Genomic DNA, 16187 nt, shown 5'->3' with positions numbered 1-16187 from the left:
TTAAACATGGCCTAACATTCTGAAACCGGTTTAATGCAAATTAGTTTGCAAATGCATTTACATGCATTGGACAATTATTTGAATGTATTGGTTTTTATTTTTAAATTGTAGCAAGTATGCCAAAATGCCATTTTCGTTGCTAAAACCAAAACCAGTAATGCCTGTTAAAGAGTGTTAGAGAAGTAAATTGAGTTTTGCAGTTAGTGTTACTGCCTCACAGTTCCAGCAGACTGAATTTGAACCCTTGCCTGTTTACGGCCTATCTCTGCAGTTTCCCTCAATTGGTTCCTGCCCTATACAGGTACTCTGGTTTTCTTCTCATATCCCAGTGGCGCCTGTTTGTGTTTGTTTTGTGCTGGACGATGGAGGTGAGATGGAAGCTAAATCCCATATGGTAGCTTTATCATGATGAACCAACCAGGCATTGTGGGTCACCCCCATGTACAACTAGGAACTCTTAGGCAGTATAGCATTCCTCTTCTGGGTAAGGTTCTCCTTTTATTTAACACTAGAATTCCAGAAGCCTACAAAAAAAAAAGTTGTAATGCCGGGCCACTTTAAATTCCCTCACACCTCCTCATCAGCATCTTTGTTTTGCAAATGTGTCAATCAGCACTGGCAGCAGGCAGCCTAGCCTGTTCACTCGTCTCCCACCTGACTTGAAGTCAAGTCAGACACAAAATTCTCACAGTTGAAGTCCTTTATTTTGGAGTTAGGTGTCTGTAACTGTAGAGGGTGAATAATACATCATTATTTGGAATACATACGTTTCATGTGTGTTACTTGTCTACAATAATCTGTGTAAATGATGGATGACAGGAAATGCGAGGCAAGAAATTTTGAACCTCTAACTAAAACTTTTTTTTCATGTTATACTAATTGTCAAATTGTTTACATAAAGTGTGAAGTCCAAATATCAAACACTTTCATGAAAGGTACAGGTATAACAAAACAAGTGCACTTTTATTCAAGACTATAACCAATGAAAAAGAAATGGTTCAATTTATGTGGCACTGGCAATGTGTAAACACTGAAGCCCGACTCTCAATTGATTCAAATCAGACACGTGAGCTTGGCTGGTGGAGTGGTAAGGACTGCTGTCTTAATATCGTGCAGTTGAGATTTCAATCCCAGGTCCTCCTCGCATTTGCCATTTTGAGTAGTGAGCTGCTATTATTGTTACTGTTGTATAATAAAAACATACATTAGATTTGTGTCTGTAACAGCCGGTGTAAATTTATGGTACTTGTAAAAGTTAGCAATGAAGGGAGAAAAGGAGACGCCCAAACGCAGCCACTCAATCGTTTCTTGTTGGTGTCTTGTTGAGCAAACAGACCCCACAGGGTCTATGGTGGATGTTACTTTTCCTTGCACACAGACATTCACGTCAACATGTTATTTGAATGATTTTTTTTAAATTATTATTCCAGAATCCAAGAATAAAACAAAATTTAAAAAAAAAAAAAAATAGTTCAAATTACCATATATACTCGCGTATAACTTGGGTCTTGAAACCCGAAAAATCGATCATTAAATCTTATATGGGACTTATACACCCATTCAAAATTACGACACTTAAAATATATATATTTTTAACATCTTCTTGCTTCCTCCAATCTCACACCAGTTTCTGAGACACATCAAATTTTGTTGCAGCGATGCAGTTAATTTCTTTCGCCACTTCAATGAAATTTAATTTAAAACCAGCTTCATATTTTCTTCTGATTGAACGCTCCATTGTAGATAAGGGATGCCCTTACGATAAAGATGTACGAGGGTGTAAGATACAAAAAACACAAAACAGTGCAAACGTCGCTTCGGAATAGTTTGGGTATTACTGTGTGGTCACGTAGGCACAATTCATAGAAATAAAGGCAGAGTGCTCTGTGTTTACTCTCTCAGGTGGGCATTAGCACATCATAATCTCTTGTACCAAAACATGAGTTTTCGGGCATTCAACTTATAGACCGACATTATAAAATACTGGAAATGATATGGTAAAATCAAGCCCTGACTTATCCTCAGGAGAACTTAAACACTAGTATGTATGGTAAGTTTATTTCAAGAATAAAGCAATAAAAATAATCGTTCAGGTGACATGTTGATACAGATGTCCGTGTGAGAGGAAAAGTAACATGTTTTAGTACCATAAATTAACACAGGATGCTACAAACACACATCATATGTATGTTTTTGTTATACGCTAATAATAAGAAGTTGAAAATAAAACACGTAAACGCACTCTTATGCAAACATCTTTTATTTTGCACCAACTGATAGCTGGACTTCAGCAACATGTCAAATTGAGCAATTTCTTTTTTCTTTGGCTTTATTCTTGGATAAAAGCATGCTTGTTTTGTTACACCTTTTGTGAAAGTGTTTCTTGGATACTTGGGCTTTGCACATCCCGCACTTCATGTCAAAATTATGTCGTCATAGCATATGAAAAAATGTTCTGTTTTAGCCGTGTGTTCAGTATTTCTTGCCTCTACATTTCCTCTGTCATTGTATATGTACACAGATCATTGTAGACACGGAACACATGTTCGAATCATGGTATTTCATTACTTCTATAATTCCTTACAAAGCTTCTCTTGATAAACACTTCAGCACAGACTTGAACTATGAGGATTGCAGCAGGGTGATGCCTTCATCTGACTGAATACGTTGGGGGGTGTAACGAGCTGCGTTCTGCTAAACCACACATTTGCAAAACAAGAACGGGCTTTTAGCGCAGTTATAAGGAGGTACGAGCTGCTTGGTGTATGTCAGGAGAATTTAAGGAGGTCAGGGACAACAAAAAAAATTGTAAGCTTCAGGGATTCTAGTGTTAAATAGACTTCTCATGACAGTCAGTAATGGGTTGTTCTTTGCCTGTCTCCTCCCCTTAGGGTTGCCCATAGCCGATTGGTCAGACAGGTTTATCAAAGATCTCCAGACAGTGGCGCTCTAAGGGTGACTGAGTTACAGAAGGCCTTCACCACAGTAAGGTCACAGTACTGTAGGAGCTGCGATTTAATAAGGGTTTAGTACTGTGTTAAATATGAAATTACTTATGATTTTTTTTTTTTTGTGTATATTCCACAAGATGAAACTGGGGTTGAGGTTTTAAAAACAGCAATAAAGTTATTGTCTGTTATAGACCTTCTAATGTAAGCTCTGCAAATGTTCATTAAGACTTTTAATCTTGTTTAATCCAAGTAGTGGAAACTGCTGACCCAGAACTGTGGGAGATAGTTGTCTTCTTCCAGTTCACTTCCAAGTTTGTTTTACACCTAATAATTTTATATGGACTTTGCTGACTTACTATCGGCATGCTATTTACTGTCTGTCTTGATTTAGACCTTAACTGAGAGGATGTTGTAGAATTCACGGTAAATGTCTTTAGATCTGAAAGGTGCAGTTTTGTTCGAATCAAATCCTGTTCTTTCCATAGGGCGAGAGAAAGAGAAAACTGCCATTTACTGTAACGCCAAGATGGATGTCAAAAAGGAGGAATGTGAGATCGACATGCATATCATGGAGAGAACGACCCGACATGTTAAGGAGGAGGACTGTGAATGGGAGTGTGTTCGACTTAAACAGGCGAGTCTGGCCATTAATGTTGAGGACTGTGAACTGGGATCAGTGGGCATTAAAGAAGAAGCTGAAGAGACGTCTGTCAGCATTGAGGTACACAAATATAAAAGAATTGAGAGCGTCAAGGAAGATGAACAAGATGGAGCAATGACTGAGTTAGTCTCTTCTCAAGGCAGACACTGTCCATCACGGGAGTCTTCTATCAAGTCTGAATCATTAGAGTCTGATGCAAAAAGGAGTGAAGAAGTTTCAACTGTTAGAACTCTGGAGGATCAGCCATCAACTTTATCGAAATCCAGAAAAGGTAAGTTTAAAAAAAAAAAAATGTGTGTAAGCCTTAGAGTATTGGGGGTTATGAGCATGAAATGGTGGTCTTGAGCTTATGGTGTGAAACTTAGAAATGGATTGAAATTGATTTGGTTTACTATGTGTTTAGCATGCTTCATGTATCTTATTGTGAGGCTTAGCAATTTTCTGTTGTTGCATTAGAGTTGCACATTTGTGCTGGGGATTTGAAAGCCATGCAGATTTGCATATTCTGATTATATTGTGAAAAAGAATAAATAGTCACACACAGAGCGACTGCCACTTTAATGTGGATTTTGCCAGTTGTAAATTCTGCTCTTTTAATATCTGTGAGCCACTATACGTGAACACATGAGCAGAATTCAACTTGTCTTCACAAAAAAAACGTAACACATAGTTTTGTTTTGTTTTTTTTGGAGTCACAACTGTACTTGTACATATTTTAGGCTGATCCCAATCAGGTCTCAAGATAAAGTTACTATTTAACGTTTAAAACTTTGAAATTTAACAAAAATGCACAAAAGTACCATTTAATATATTTATATGTCAGAAAACATTGCCTTTTTGTTTGTCTATTCATTTTAAATGTGGTCAAATAAGTGCTCCCTTTTTTAACAAATTGAAAACTGTAGGCATGGTGTAACAAATTCTTTTGGGATAGAGTTGGACTGTTTTTAATATTTTATTCATTTCATCAGACACATCACATTTTTTGATATTAAATATTTAGAACCAGCGGTGTATGTGTTGAGTGATGGAGATCTGATCAGGGTGCAGAGCTACTGCCCAGGTGGTAAAGGCACACGCACATGACACTCCCACCGTTTTTAATACCTCGCACTGGCTTGCTGTCAGGTGCAGTCCCTGCATCCAGAAATGACCCTCTATCTGCTACAGCCAGGTGTGACATGGGTAACCCCTTGGCCAGGTCCATCCTCTTGAGTCCTCAACAGTGAGGATCCTGCGAGCCGGATCACCTTTGGGGAAACGCGCCACATGGCCATAGTGCCATAACTGACACTCCCTCACAATGCAGGTAATGTGCCTCATTTGGGACTCCATGAGCAACACAAAGTCAAACCAACGGTACCCAAGAATTCTCTGTAGAGATACAAGGACCCCAGTCTTCGTCTCACGTCACTGGATAGCATCCATGTCTCACAACCATATAGCAAGACAGGAAGCACAAGGACTCTAAAGACTTGGACCTTCGTCCTTTTGCATAGATATCGGGAGCACCACACACCCCTATCCTGTGACCTCATGACCCCCATGCTCTCCTAATCCGTCTACTGACTTCATAGGAAGAGTCACCAGAGACATGAATGTCACTGCCGAGGTAAGTAAACCTCTCGACAAAGTCGACACTCTCTACAGACAGACACACTGCTGATGTGCCCAAGAGGTCATTAAAGGCCTGGATCTTAGTTTTTATCAGGACACTTGCAAGCCCAGACACTCTGACTCCTCGCTCAGTCTCTCGAGTGCCCCAATCAGAGCCTCCATTGCTTCCGCGAAGATCACAGCATTGTTAGCAAAGTCAAGAGCAGTGAATCTTTCTTTATCAACAGATGCCCAACAGCCGCTGGACCTCACAACCTTGTCCAACACCCAGTCCATACAAGCATTGAACAGAGTAGGTGCAGAAACGGACTCCTGACGAGCCCTAGAATCAACTGGGAAAAATGCAGAGGTCCTGCCTCCACTCTGCACAGCACTCCCAGTACCAGTGTATAGACTTGACATGACATCCAGCAACTTTGATGAGATCCTACAAAGTCTCAGGATGTCCCACAGGGCAGCTCGATCAACTGAGTCAAACACTTTACGAAAATCGACAAAGGCTACAAAGAAATTGTGCTGATACTCGCGTTTGCTCTCCATGAGAACCCTCAGTGCCAGGATGCATGACAAGACCCTAAAGGTTGCTGAGGGTTGTGTTGGTGTTACCAGTGTTCCCAGAAGGAGGTGTTTCATCTCGCAGGGCACCCTGGATATCATCGAGGGGAGTCACAGTGCATGGCTTGATGGCAGCTCTGGTCTGTACCAAGAACTGAGAAGGATGGCTACTAGGGCTCGGAGGGCAGATAAGGAGGTGTTTATGTAACAATACACTTTTATATCAGGTTTGTCGGAAAAATCCCTTAGTCATGTTTGGGATGTTGGCTTCTGTGCTTTTTATTTTTACATGACTGTATGAAGGGCACATTAGCTCATTAATGACATTTATTAAAAGCGATATTTGATGCACTTGTCAAAGTAATTCAAATGTCAAATGTCTCCTCATGCTTTCATGTTCCAACCCCCGCTTTTTAGACTTGTTCCAATTTTAAGGTTACCTTTGTGAAATCAACCTTGAAATAATCCTCTGAAATTGACAATTTAACTGATTATTTCAGAATTCCAGTCAAACACCCTGCGTTTTCCTGTTTTCAAGCCTCCTCACATAATTGATCAGACTTTGCTGTCGCTTATGCCTGCTGTAAGATAGACGGGACAATTGGAGAGTTTTGCGGTGCCCTGCAGCCAAACCTGTATAATTAAGCAACCGAAAATATGAAAAATAAGAGCGTGGTATAATGCAAAATCAGGCAGACTCTTCAAAATGGCAGGTCTTCTGTTTAAAAGAAATTCTGAGAGGAAGAGGCAGGTCCTGGTAGTCAGAATCCGAAAGTTTGGACATATATGAAATGATGTCATTTTGTGTTTCTGCAGAGCGAGGAGAAAAAAGAGCGTTGTTGGACAGTGCCACCTCCTGTCTCGGTGGAGAATTACACTCACTCAAGCCCTTAAGCTGTTCCCTGTGTGCATTAGCTCTTCAACAGGCAGATTTGCAAGGGGGGTGGGAAGCTTTACGGACAGATATAACATCTTTATAATGTACTAGCTGTGTAAGGCCGTGCTCTAAAGTGCCCAGGCTCCTAGAAACTATTGAAATCTTCAGAAAAAAAAATTGAAATGCAGAGTCAGCAGTTTTGTTTTGCGGACGTGCTCACCCCCTTTGTCTATCAGCGGCTAAACGAGTTTCTCTCTCGTTTGTCTTTCCTCAGTGGTTTCACTTGGGTGACAGAGTCACTTTCTTTCAGCTTCATGCTGTAGCCTCATACTTCTTTCTTCGTATGACTTGTTAACTTGGCGCCGCCTTGCCAACTCTTTGAGCTTCGTGTTGTAGCCTTGCACTTCCAGGCTGGACAGACAGACACACGCACTTCCACGCATAGACGTTTATATATACAGTTGAGTTCCAGAACTTCCCGCGAAAGGTGAAAATCCGCGAAGTAAAAACCATATGTTTATATGGTTATTTTTATATATTTTAAGCCCTTATAAACTCTCCCACACTCTTATAAACCTTCCCCGCACAGTTATACAGCATAAACCCTTTGTATTCTCTTAGATATTTGGTAAGATTAATTGAAATTCTGTATGTAAACACACTGTTTATATACAGTAAAACTTTAATATTATTTTAAAGATATTGAGCATCTCCGATATCGCATATGTTACAGCCATTACGATAGACAAATTATTTTGGATCCATAATGAAGGGCTTGACTATGCACAAAGATAAACACAAAAGAGCACAAAAGTTAACTCTTTACACAGCGAAACACGTTGATGCTGAACGAGCGAGATGAGACTTCCTGGTTAACGCAGCGGAATCGAATTCAACGCTCCGTCACTGAGCCAATCAGCACACAGGAACTTAACTGTGTGCTCTGATTGGGTAGCTTCTCAGCCATCCACCAATAGCATCCCTATGAAATCAACTGGGCAAACCAACTGAGGAAGCATGTACCATAAATTAAGAGACCCATTGTCCGCAGAAACCCGCTAAGCAGCTAAAAATCCGTCTTATATATTTAGATATGCTTACATCCACGATAGAGTGAAGCCACGAAAGTCAAAGCGCGATATATCGAGAGATTACTGTACTGTAAGATAAGCTAGATAAGCTCTTGGGCTTAAAACAAAAAAGACAAAAAGAAAAAAATTTTTTTTTATAGGAGCCTTTCAAATCAATCAAGGACACCTTACAAAACATTAATAACAATAGTCACAATATAGAATAAAAAAAGTATTAATACAATATTTAAATATATCGACTAAAATTTATATTAAACATAAGGAAGCTTAAGGTGTGTCTCAAGGCAGGATTTAAAGGAAGGAAGAAAGTCCGTGTTACAGAATGTCTTGTGGGAGAGAGTCCCAGAGATGAGGGGCCACTCGTCTGAAAGCTCTAAACTCCATCGTAGTTAGGCGAGCAGGATGTATAATAAGAGGATCTAAGGATACAGGAAGGAGCAGAGATATGAAGAAGATCAGAGAGATACTAGAAGTGCCAAATTGTGAAGGGTCTTGAAAGTAAAAATCAAAATCTTCAATGCGGTATTTAACATGGAGCCAGTGAAGGTGCTGGAGGACAGGAGTGATGTGTTCTGTGGAAGGGACTCTGGTAAATAATACAAGCGGCAGCGTTCTGAACCAGTTGGAGTTTGTGAGGAAGACCAGAGAGATTAGTATTACAGTAATCAATATGAGATGTGGCCAGAACTATTACAAGAATAGCCGTGGGTGTTAGTGTTGAGAATTTTGATTAAGGATCAATATGCTTTATTGTTAGTTTTAGCGCTTTTAGCTATGAAAAGCCTAGGCCTGGAGCAGCTTTAGAAGTACGTCATTTATTTTGGTAGAGCGGCCGCTTGCCTGCCTGTCCTTCTCACTTGCTTTGTTTTGAGTTTCTTTGAGCCAAGGTCATCATGTTCTCTGAGGAAGCAAGCAGGCAGATTTGGTTTTGAGGATGCTAGTGCTGATAGAAGACTAAAAACAAACTGCATGTGGGTCTTTGCTTGTGTGAGTGAGGGGCAAGCTATCAGGCTAGTGCATAAAACATATAAGCACCCAAATGGCATTTAGAAGTATTAGGGCTCATTAATACCTTAGGCAATAAGATATAATAATATAATGTATTATGATATTAGTTTGAGCACTATAGAGTTGATTATTGAAAGTTACAGACTTTTTCCTGGACAGTTGCAATGACGTAAGCAGTAGGTTGGCCTCTGTCAGACCACTGCGCAGCTGCGTGCCACGACTTAACAGTGCTGGGCCTTTGTATTAGTGTACGCATTTATATTTAATTTAGCTAGCATTTAAGTTTATATACCAATGCTTCTTTATACATCTTAGTGATAATAACAAAAATATACAGTTTTGCACATATCAGTTGGCTTAAAGAAGAAACTGTTACAGGCTTGTCTTTTTTCCTTCTTTCATCCACCTACCGTGCCAAGGCTGTCTGCAGCTTGGTCCTTATCAGTGAAGCTGTGTGCCGCCATTCACTGGCACAGTCTCCTATTATTTTGGCCTTGCAGGACGCTAGTGCAACAAGCAGTCATTAATTGAATTATTGATTAGGAAGTCCAGTTTTCATAAATGGGTCCTTCTGATCCCAACTTAATTGTTAAGAATTGATTAACTGAAAGGCCTTCGATCTTAACAGCTCAGGATTAGGCCGTGAGAATGAAGGGAGGAGTAGTCTAGTGACCCTCACCTCTGGGTGGCAAATCTGTCCTTCGAGCCAAAGTGGTTGTTATGAGAAGAAGGGTTGGGAAGAAGATTATGGGGATGTCTATGAGGGCAAGGGTATTGTTATGAGAAGGTCTGGAACTCCAGGGGCCGCATGCATAACGCCGGCCTAGAATTCGCACTATAACATGACATAAGCACAAAAGCGGAAATGTGCTTACGCACAAAAAAATCCAGATGCATAAATCTGTGCGTTCACCAACTTCCACGTTCTTCTGCTCCATAAATCCCGGTCATAGTGAAAAGTAACACACGTGCACGCGCCTGCTACCCCACCTTAACTCCTCCCAGAATTATGCCTCTTTGAATATGCAAATCAATATAAATAGCCCTTAAGCTCAGCGTTCTGTGAAAAGGCAATGGCAAAAGCACGGGGGGGAAATAGAAGAATTTCAGCGAATACCAAGTGGAGGCAAAGAAAAACGTACTATTTGTTGGTTTAAACAGTGGTATAATCAACAAAAGGAAGTTGATCGAGTGACATAGTTTGTTGGAGAAACTCGATAGCTCAAGTTCACAAAGTCGCACAGGGCCCTAAATAAAAAAAAGTTTTCATGTATCAAAGTGGCTGTGAAAAGGCGAGTCGTAGCCCACCGTCTGAGTGTCATATGACAGCTTATTAGGGTACAGACAAAAAAAATGGGCACAAAATGTCAACTTTAATTTAGAAATTTCCACTTTAATCACTAAAGTAGAACATCGTAAACTTCATCTTAAAATCGCATAATTTCCTAGTTTCTCAAATCCCATCGTAACTAAATTAGCACGTTAAATGCTTTGTGTTGTATTTGATCTTCTATATGCGTGAATCACTACTTGCTTCTTAAACAGGCTCTCTTCCTCCAACTGGACACAGAATCCATTACATTCGTGATATTACAGCTCTCTGAATAGTTAAAATACTGAGATGTATATGTGATATGCTTTAACTCCTATCATCATGGAAATTATATTATTAAACATGGGAACACGGTGGCGCAGAGATTGTTCATGTTTCACACAAGATGCTTGTTACGCTGTGTGTGACCTTCGATGGAATAATTTATTGCATTAGTACAGTAATCCCTCCTCGATCGCAGGGGTTGTGTTCCAGAAACCATATGTTTGTATGGTTATTTTTATATATTTTAAGCCTTTATAAACTCTCCCACACTGTTAACATTATTAGAGCCCTCTAGACATGAAATAACACCCTTTAGTCAAAAGTTTAAACTGTGCTCCATGACAAGACAGAGATGACAGTTCTTTCTCACAATTAAAAGAATGCAAACATATCTTCCTCTTCAAAGAATGCGCGTCAGGAGCAGAGAATGTCAGAGAGAGAGAGAGAGAGAGAGAAAAGCAAACAATCAAAAAATCAATTTTGTGATTAAAAACTGTAATATATCCAGGGCTGACCAAACACTCAGGGCTCACTTCATGAACTGAGACAGACTTTATGTTGTAGCAGTGCTACCATTGGTTAGAACTGCATCTCCCAGCAGTCCTTGCAGGGCTGTTGGGGGCAAAGGTGGCCAGAGGGGTTTAAAAGGAGGGCAGGGGTCGAAGAGAAAAGGAGGGTTTGTTCTTGTTTGTTTGGTGCTTGTAATAACTGTTGAACTGCCTGTCGTTGTCTGCCATATATCATCGTGTCTTGGATTGTATTGTTTGTTGGGGTCTGGTTATCATTTGTCTACCTGTGTACTGTTACTGAGGACGTTGTCTGGATTCATTGGCTTTCACGGAAGAAGGAGCGCTCCTGAACCATTCATCTGTCAACCTACTTCAGCAACTACCGGTAGGACTGTGTTTTTCCATTTCTCTCGCTTCATTCAAATCACTGGACATAACTTCACCACTGATTATTTCATACATGGACTTTACTGCGTGTTTGTCATGTTTACTTGTTAAATGTAATATCGCCGAAAGGATCAGGGGTGATATTGTTGTTTCAATTAGTTAATTTAATTTTCATTATACTTTTTATCGTTTAAGTTCCCAGCGTGTTTTCTTCTTTGTCTCTGTAGTGTGTGTGTGTGTGTGTCGTGCCAAGGCTGGGGTTGTCCCTGGTAATCCTCCAGTAAAATAAATAAATCACCGTCACGCACGACGGTGTGAATCTTGCTCTGCAATTGTTTCCTATGATGTGCAATAAAGTCTAAATTCTGACTGCCTTTCTGAAGACTCTGCTTGGTTTTTATGAAGATTTCTCCACAACATTAGCTGTAAGAAACTGGCATAGACAGCTAATATTACATAGATGGCAATATGCAGGCCAAGTGATATTAATATGTGCTTCAAATTTTAAGGTGCTGCCAAGAATACATACTAAACTCTTAATTCTCTAATCTCATCTTCCCCTCAGGTTATGAATAGTCAGAGAAATCTTCTCATATTTGGCCAAAACAACTTTAGTTCCTACCAGAAGAGCCTCTGCTTTATCACGGTTTAATCTGAGAAATTTACCAGACAACTGTAATTGAACTTACTGCAAGCAGTCAGAGAGGGAAAAGGGTGGAAGAGTGGAATCAGGCTTAGTAAACAGACAGAGCTGGGTGTCATTAGCATAACAGTGGAAATGAATATCAAATTTCCTAAAAATATGACCAAGAGGTGGGAGGTAAATAATAAATTGAAGGAGTCCTAATACAGAACAACTGGGGAAACTTGTGATCTGGAATTTAACTGTACAAGGTATCATTCTAAATAATATTTTAAGAGTATAATGACAAAATGATTATGCAGTCCTGTAATTTAGTTAACAAAACGTGACCAGTAATCTTATCAGTTGGGTCTCTCACACAAATGATCTATTTAGTTTACTTCATCATCTTGCATCTATTAACTGCGCTCGTGTGCTAAGCCATTATAAAACAGAAATGAAATTTATGAAGTTGAGTGGCTTTCCTTTTGTAACCTGTTTTACAGTTGCTTATGCTTATAAAAGGTTAATTTCATCCATGAATAATAAGTGGATTGAGAGTAATCTATAAATTTTTCTTGTAATCTTCACACAGGAGACAAACTTCATTGCTGTTCTGAATGTGGCAAACAATTCACATCCAGGGGATATCTTCGGATACACAAAAGAATTCACACGGGAGAGAAGCCTTACTGCTGTTCTGAGTGTGGCAAGAGGTTTTTGCAGATAAGCCATCTTAAGAGCCACCAAGGAATTCACACGGTAGAAAAGCCTTATAGGTGTTCTGAATGTGGCAAGCAGTTTTTAAAAAAGAGTTTACTTCATAGACACCAAAGAATCCACACAGGAGATAAACCTTATTGGTGTTCTGAATGTGGCAAACATTTTTCGCACAAATGGGATCTTCAGATCCACCAAAGAATTCACACTGGAGAAAAGCCTTACTGCTGTTCTGATTGTGGCAAACAATTCATGTCCATGGGCTATCTTCGGATACACAAAAGAATTCACACGGGAGAGAAGCCTTACTGCTGCTCTGAATGTGGCAAGAGTTTTTTGCAAACGAGCCATCTTCAGAAGCATCAAACAGTTCATACAGGAGAAAAGCCTTATTCCTGTTCTGAATGTGGCAAACAGTTTTTGAAAATGAGCAATCTTCAGATCCACCAAAGAATTCACATGGGGGAAAAGCCTTACTGCTGTCCTGAGTGTGACAAGCAGTTTTCGCACCGCAGCCAGCTTCATAGGCACCGAACAAATCACACAGGAGAAAAGCCTTATTGTTGTTCTGAATGTGGCAAGCAATTCCCACACAAGAGCAATCTTCAGATCCACCAAAGAATTCACACAGGAGAGAAGCCTTATTGCTGTTCTGAATGTGGTAAATGCTTTTCTCGAGGGAGCAATCTTTCGACCCACCAAAAAACTCATACTTGAGAGAAGCCATATTGTTTTTATGAATGGGGCAAGTGTTTATCGCAAAGTAGTTCATTTGTGGCTCGGAAGTTCACTAACAGTGACCTCATCACAGTGAAACAGACAAGCACACACAAGAGGCCTGTGAGTGAGACAACCTGACAGTTTGGTGTTCATGTGAAGATAAAAGAGTACTTTAGTTCTACAGAACTGGTCATGAGTTCTCAACTGAAGTGCCTCCCGGGACAGCTTGTGCAAAACTGCAGTGCAGAAATGTAATTTTGATTTCCAAATTAGATAACTAATGCAAATTCAGGATACTCAATTTGGAATAATTAAGAAAGAAAACAAATTAGTGCATAGAAATTAGTATTTATATCAAATGTACGCATCAGCATAGAGTTGTATTAAAAGATGAAATTTACACATTGGAAAATCTGAAATTAACACCCACATGTGAACAGAGACAGCCAGAGAACTATTAGCCAGAAATGGAATGTCCTGAGAAGTAAGAGATTCTCAAACAGTGAAATAATTGTAAAGTGAGAAGGAGTTGAGAGAGAAAGAGATCGAGGTACAACAACTTGAATGTTACAACAAAAGGTTAAGGTTAAAATTGCCAAAAAACCACAAGAGGTGATCACCCTAATGAATAAAGAAGAGAGGGGCAGTGAGATTTAGAAAAAATCAATAGAATACACAGCATGCAGTCATACAGGCAGAAGAAAAATAAACCAGCATTACAGACAAAATGACACAATCACGAGAGGACAATGTCATTCAGGAACTTAAAGAATGATTTATGGACTTAACAGAGAGGTGTAGGGAAATCAATAAAAAGAGACAAGTGAACAAGAGTAATAATTCATCTTACTGGATAGAGGTTGGAAATTGGCAGAGGCCTCTTTATTTGATATCACAGTGATTTTTGCCTGCTGATTCAACATGTATTGCAATTTTTTAAAGTATTTTGATGTCTGCGATTGAATATTTCGTGTTATTTCCGATTTATTTTAATTGAAGCAAGAATTTCTCTCGTGTTAGACATTTTCAAGTCATGGTGAGTAATGCAATTAAATACTGTACATGTTTTAGATTTGTGTTTTTTATTGAGTCAACAAATAAACTTTATAGATGTATCCATATCAATAGAAATTCTCACCCTGGCAGTGCCGTATCAGGTGCACTCTTCTGCTACGTTGGCACATCGATAATCAGCCTGTGCTGTGGAAGGTCTGATATGTTCTGCTTTGGTATATAAACCCAGTGATGCGTCTTATTTTCCTAGCAGCCATGCAATTAGCCGCCAAGTGTGCATATCATTTAAACGTGAGGAAAGCCAACCACTTGAGCTGCAACCAGCATCTTCACCACCTTGTCGGTGACTAACACTGGCTCTGTTTCAATTCCTCACTCGTCAGTGACATTACAAAGCATGACTGTTTGTAGGACTTAAGAGGATAAGCACCATCCTTCAGTTTTATGATGTGGTGTTACCGTAGCACAGGGATTCCCAAACTCGGTCCTGGGGACCCCTTTTGTCTGCAGGTTTTTTTTTTCCCCCAAACAGATTCATAATCCATGACAACTGCTAACACTGAGCTCATTTAATTAGCTGGTATTTTTTTTCCCTTTTTCTCATATTCCAAATTCAGAAAAGCACTGCAGCGTGATTTTTACATTTATAAGACATTTAGAAATATTTCCATTTTTGCTTTAGCTTTAAATGCTTAACTCTCTTGTTGATTTCATTACATGTGCCCTTTCTCTGTGCAGTTTGCTTTCTTCATTGTGTCTTAATGATGACAATTAAAAACGAGCAGAGCAGACACCCAGGCAAACACGGAATCACGAAAGGCTGCAACTCCTTTAGCGTCAGCCCCACTTGTTAGTAAATAATGCATTCATTAAAGAATTGGAACACCTAGAAAAATAGAATAAAAATCAAGATGAAAATGTTTAAAAGAAAGAAAGAAAAGTTAATTTTTGCTCTATAACTGCTTAGTACATTTTAATCATTTTTATTAACCAAACTTATTTTTCTAATTTCTGTATTGCTACCAAAACACAGAATCTGGGAAATAACCAATCACATAATTAGCCCAGGAGTCCGATTTTAAAAACAAAAGCTTGTGTGAACAAAAACCCGCAGCCACAGAGGGTGCCCAGGACCGAATTTGGGAATCCCTGCCATAGCATAACACAATGTGGCTCTTGAGGTTCATGAATCACATGTCTCCGCAACTCTTTCCACTTTACAGAGTAACTACTTTAATTCTGATTGAGCCTTCTTGTATTTTTTGGGGAACTGCTATGTCTTGAGGAAAAAATGTAATGACATCATCAGGAATTAGACACGGCGGATACATACTCTGGGATTAATGAATGAGCTGAATGTTCATTTAGATAACGCTGAGGTGGTAAACAGGTATGGGGAACACTGGTGGGTCAAAGCCAGGCCCCACAAGAGTTGAAGATAGTGATATGGGGGGATTCACTCATTAGGGGGATTACAGCTTTTCTTCATTGCTTACACATTATTACCTGGTGTATGAGCTAGAACTTCATAGCCTAATGCCATCTACCAAAATACAAAGGCATTTCCCTAAACTATAAACACTATTCCCCTGTTTTGACAGATGATTCAGATTTGTTGAGATGTTAGTGCAAAAGCCCAACACACAAATCCCTTCATGTATCATTCAGGTGCTTGTTTCTGAAGCACTAGCAGTCAGTATTGTTCACTCAAGTCTGCACAGTTGGAACATATTAAGCAAACACTAAAATTGTTCACACACCAGTCATAGCCTTAGTATAGACAGAACAATTGACCGCATCCTCTGAAAGACCAAGTTCAGGATGAAACGGGCCTAGCACCTCCCTTTTGAAGGAAATT

General features: G+C 39.6%; 1 protein-coding gene across 1 annotated transcript in view; it reads left to right on the top strand.

Annotated features, from left to right (window-relative positions):
* The window catches only part of LOC120533473 (gastrula zinc finger protein XlCGF26.1-like), a 73348-nt gene that overhangs the window by 733 nt on the left and 56428 nt on the right, over positions 1-16187 (top strand). Inside the window, 2 exon segments of the mRNA XM_039760388.1 lie at positions 3437-3883; positions 12471-13322. Coding sequence (XP_039616322.1) covers positions 3478-3883; positions 12471-13322 — 1258 coding nt within the window. The 5' untranslated portion in view covers positions 3437-3477.

Source organism: Polypterus senegalus, chromosome 8 (assembly GCF_016835505.1).
Source record: "Polypterus senegalus isolate Bchr_013 chromosome 8, ASM1683550v1, whole genome shotgun sequence".
Classification (NCBI taxonomy): domain Eukaryota; kingdom Metazoa; phylum Chordata; class Cladistia; order Polypteriformes; family Polypteridae; genus Polypterus; species Polypterus senegalus.
Note: the sequence above shows the minus strand (reverse complement) of the source record. Positions and strands in the feature narration are given on the sequence as shown.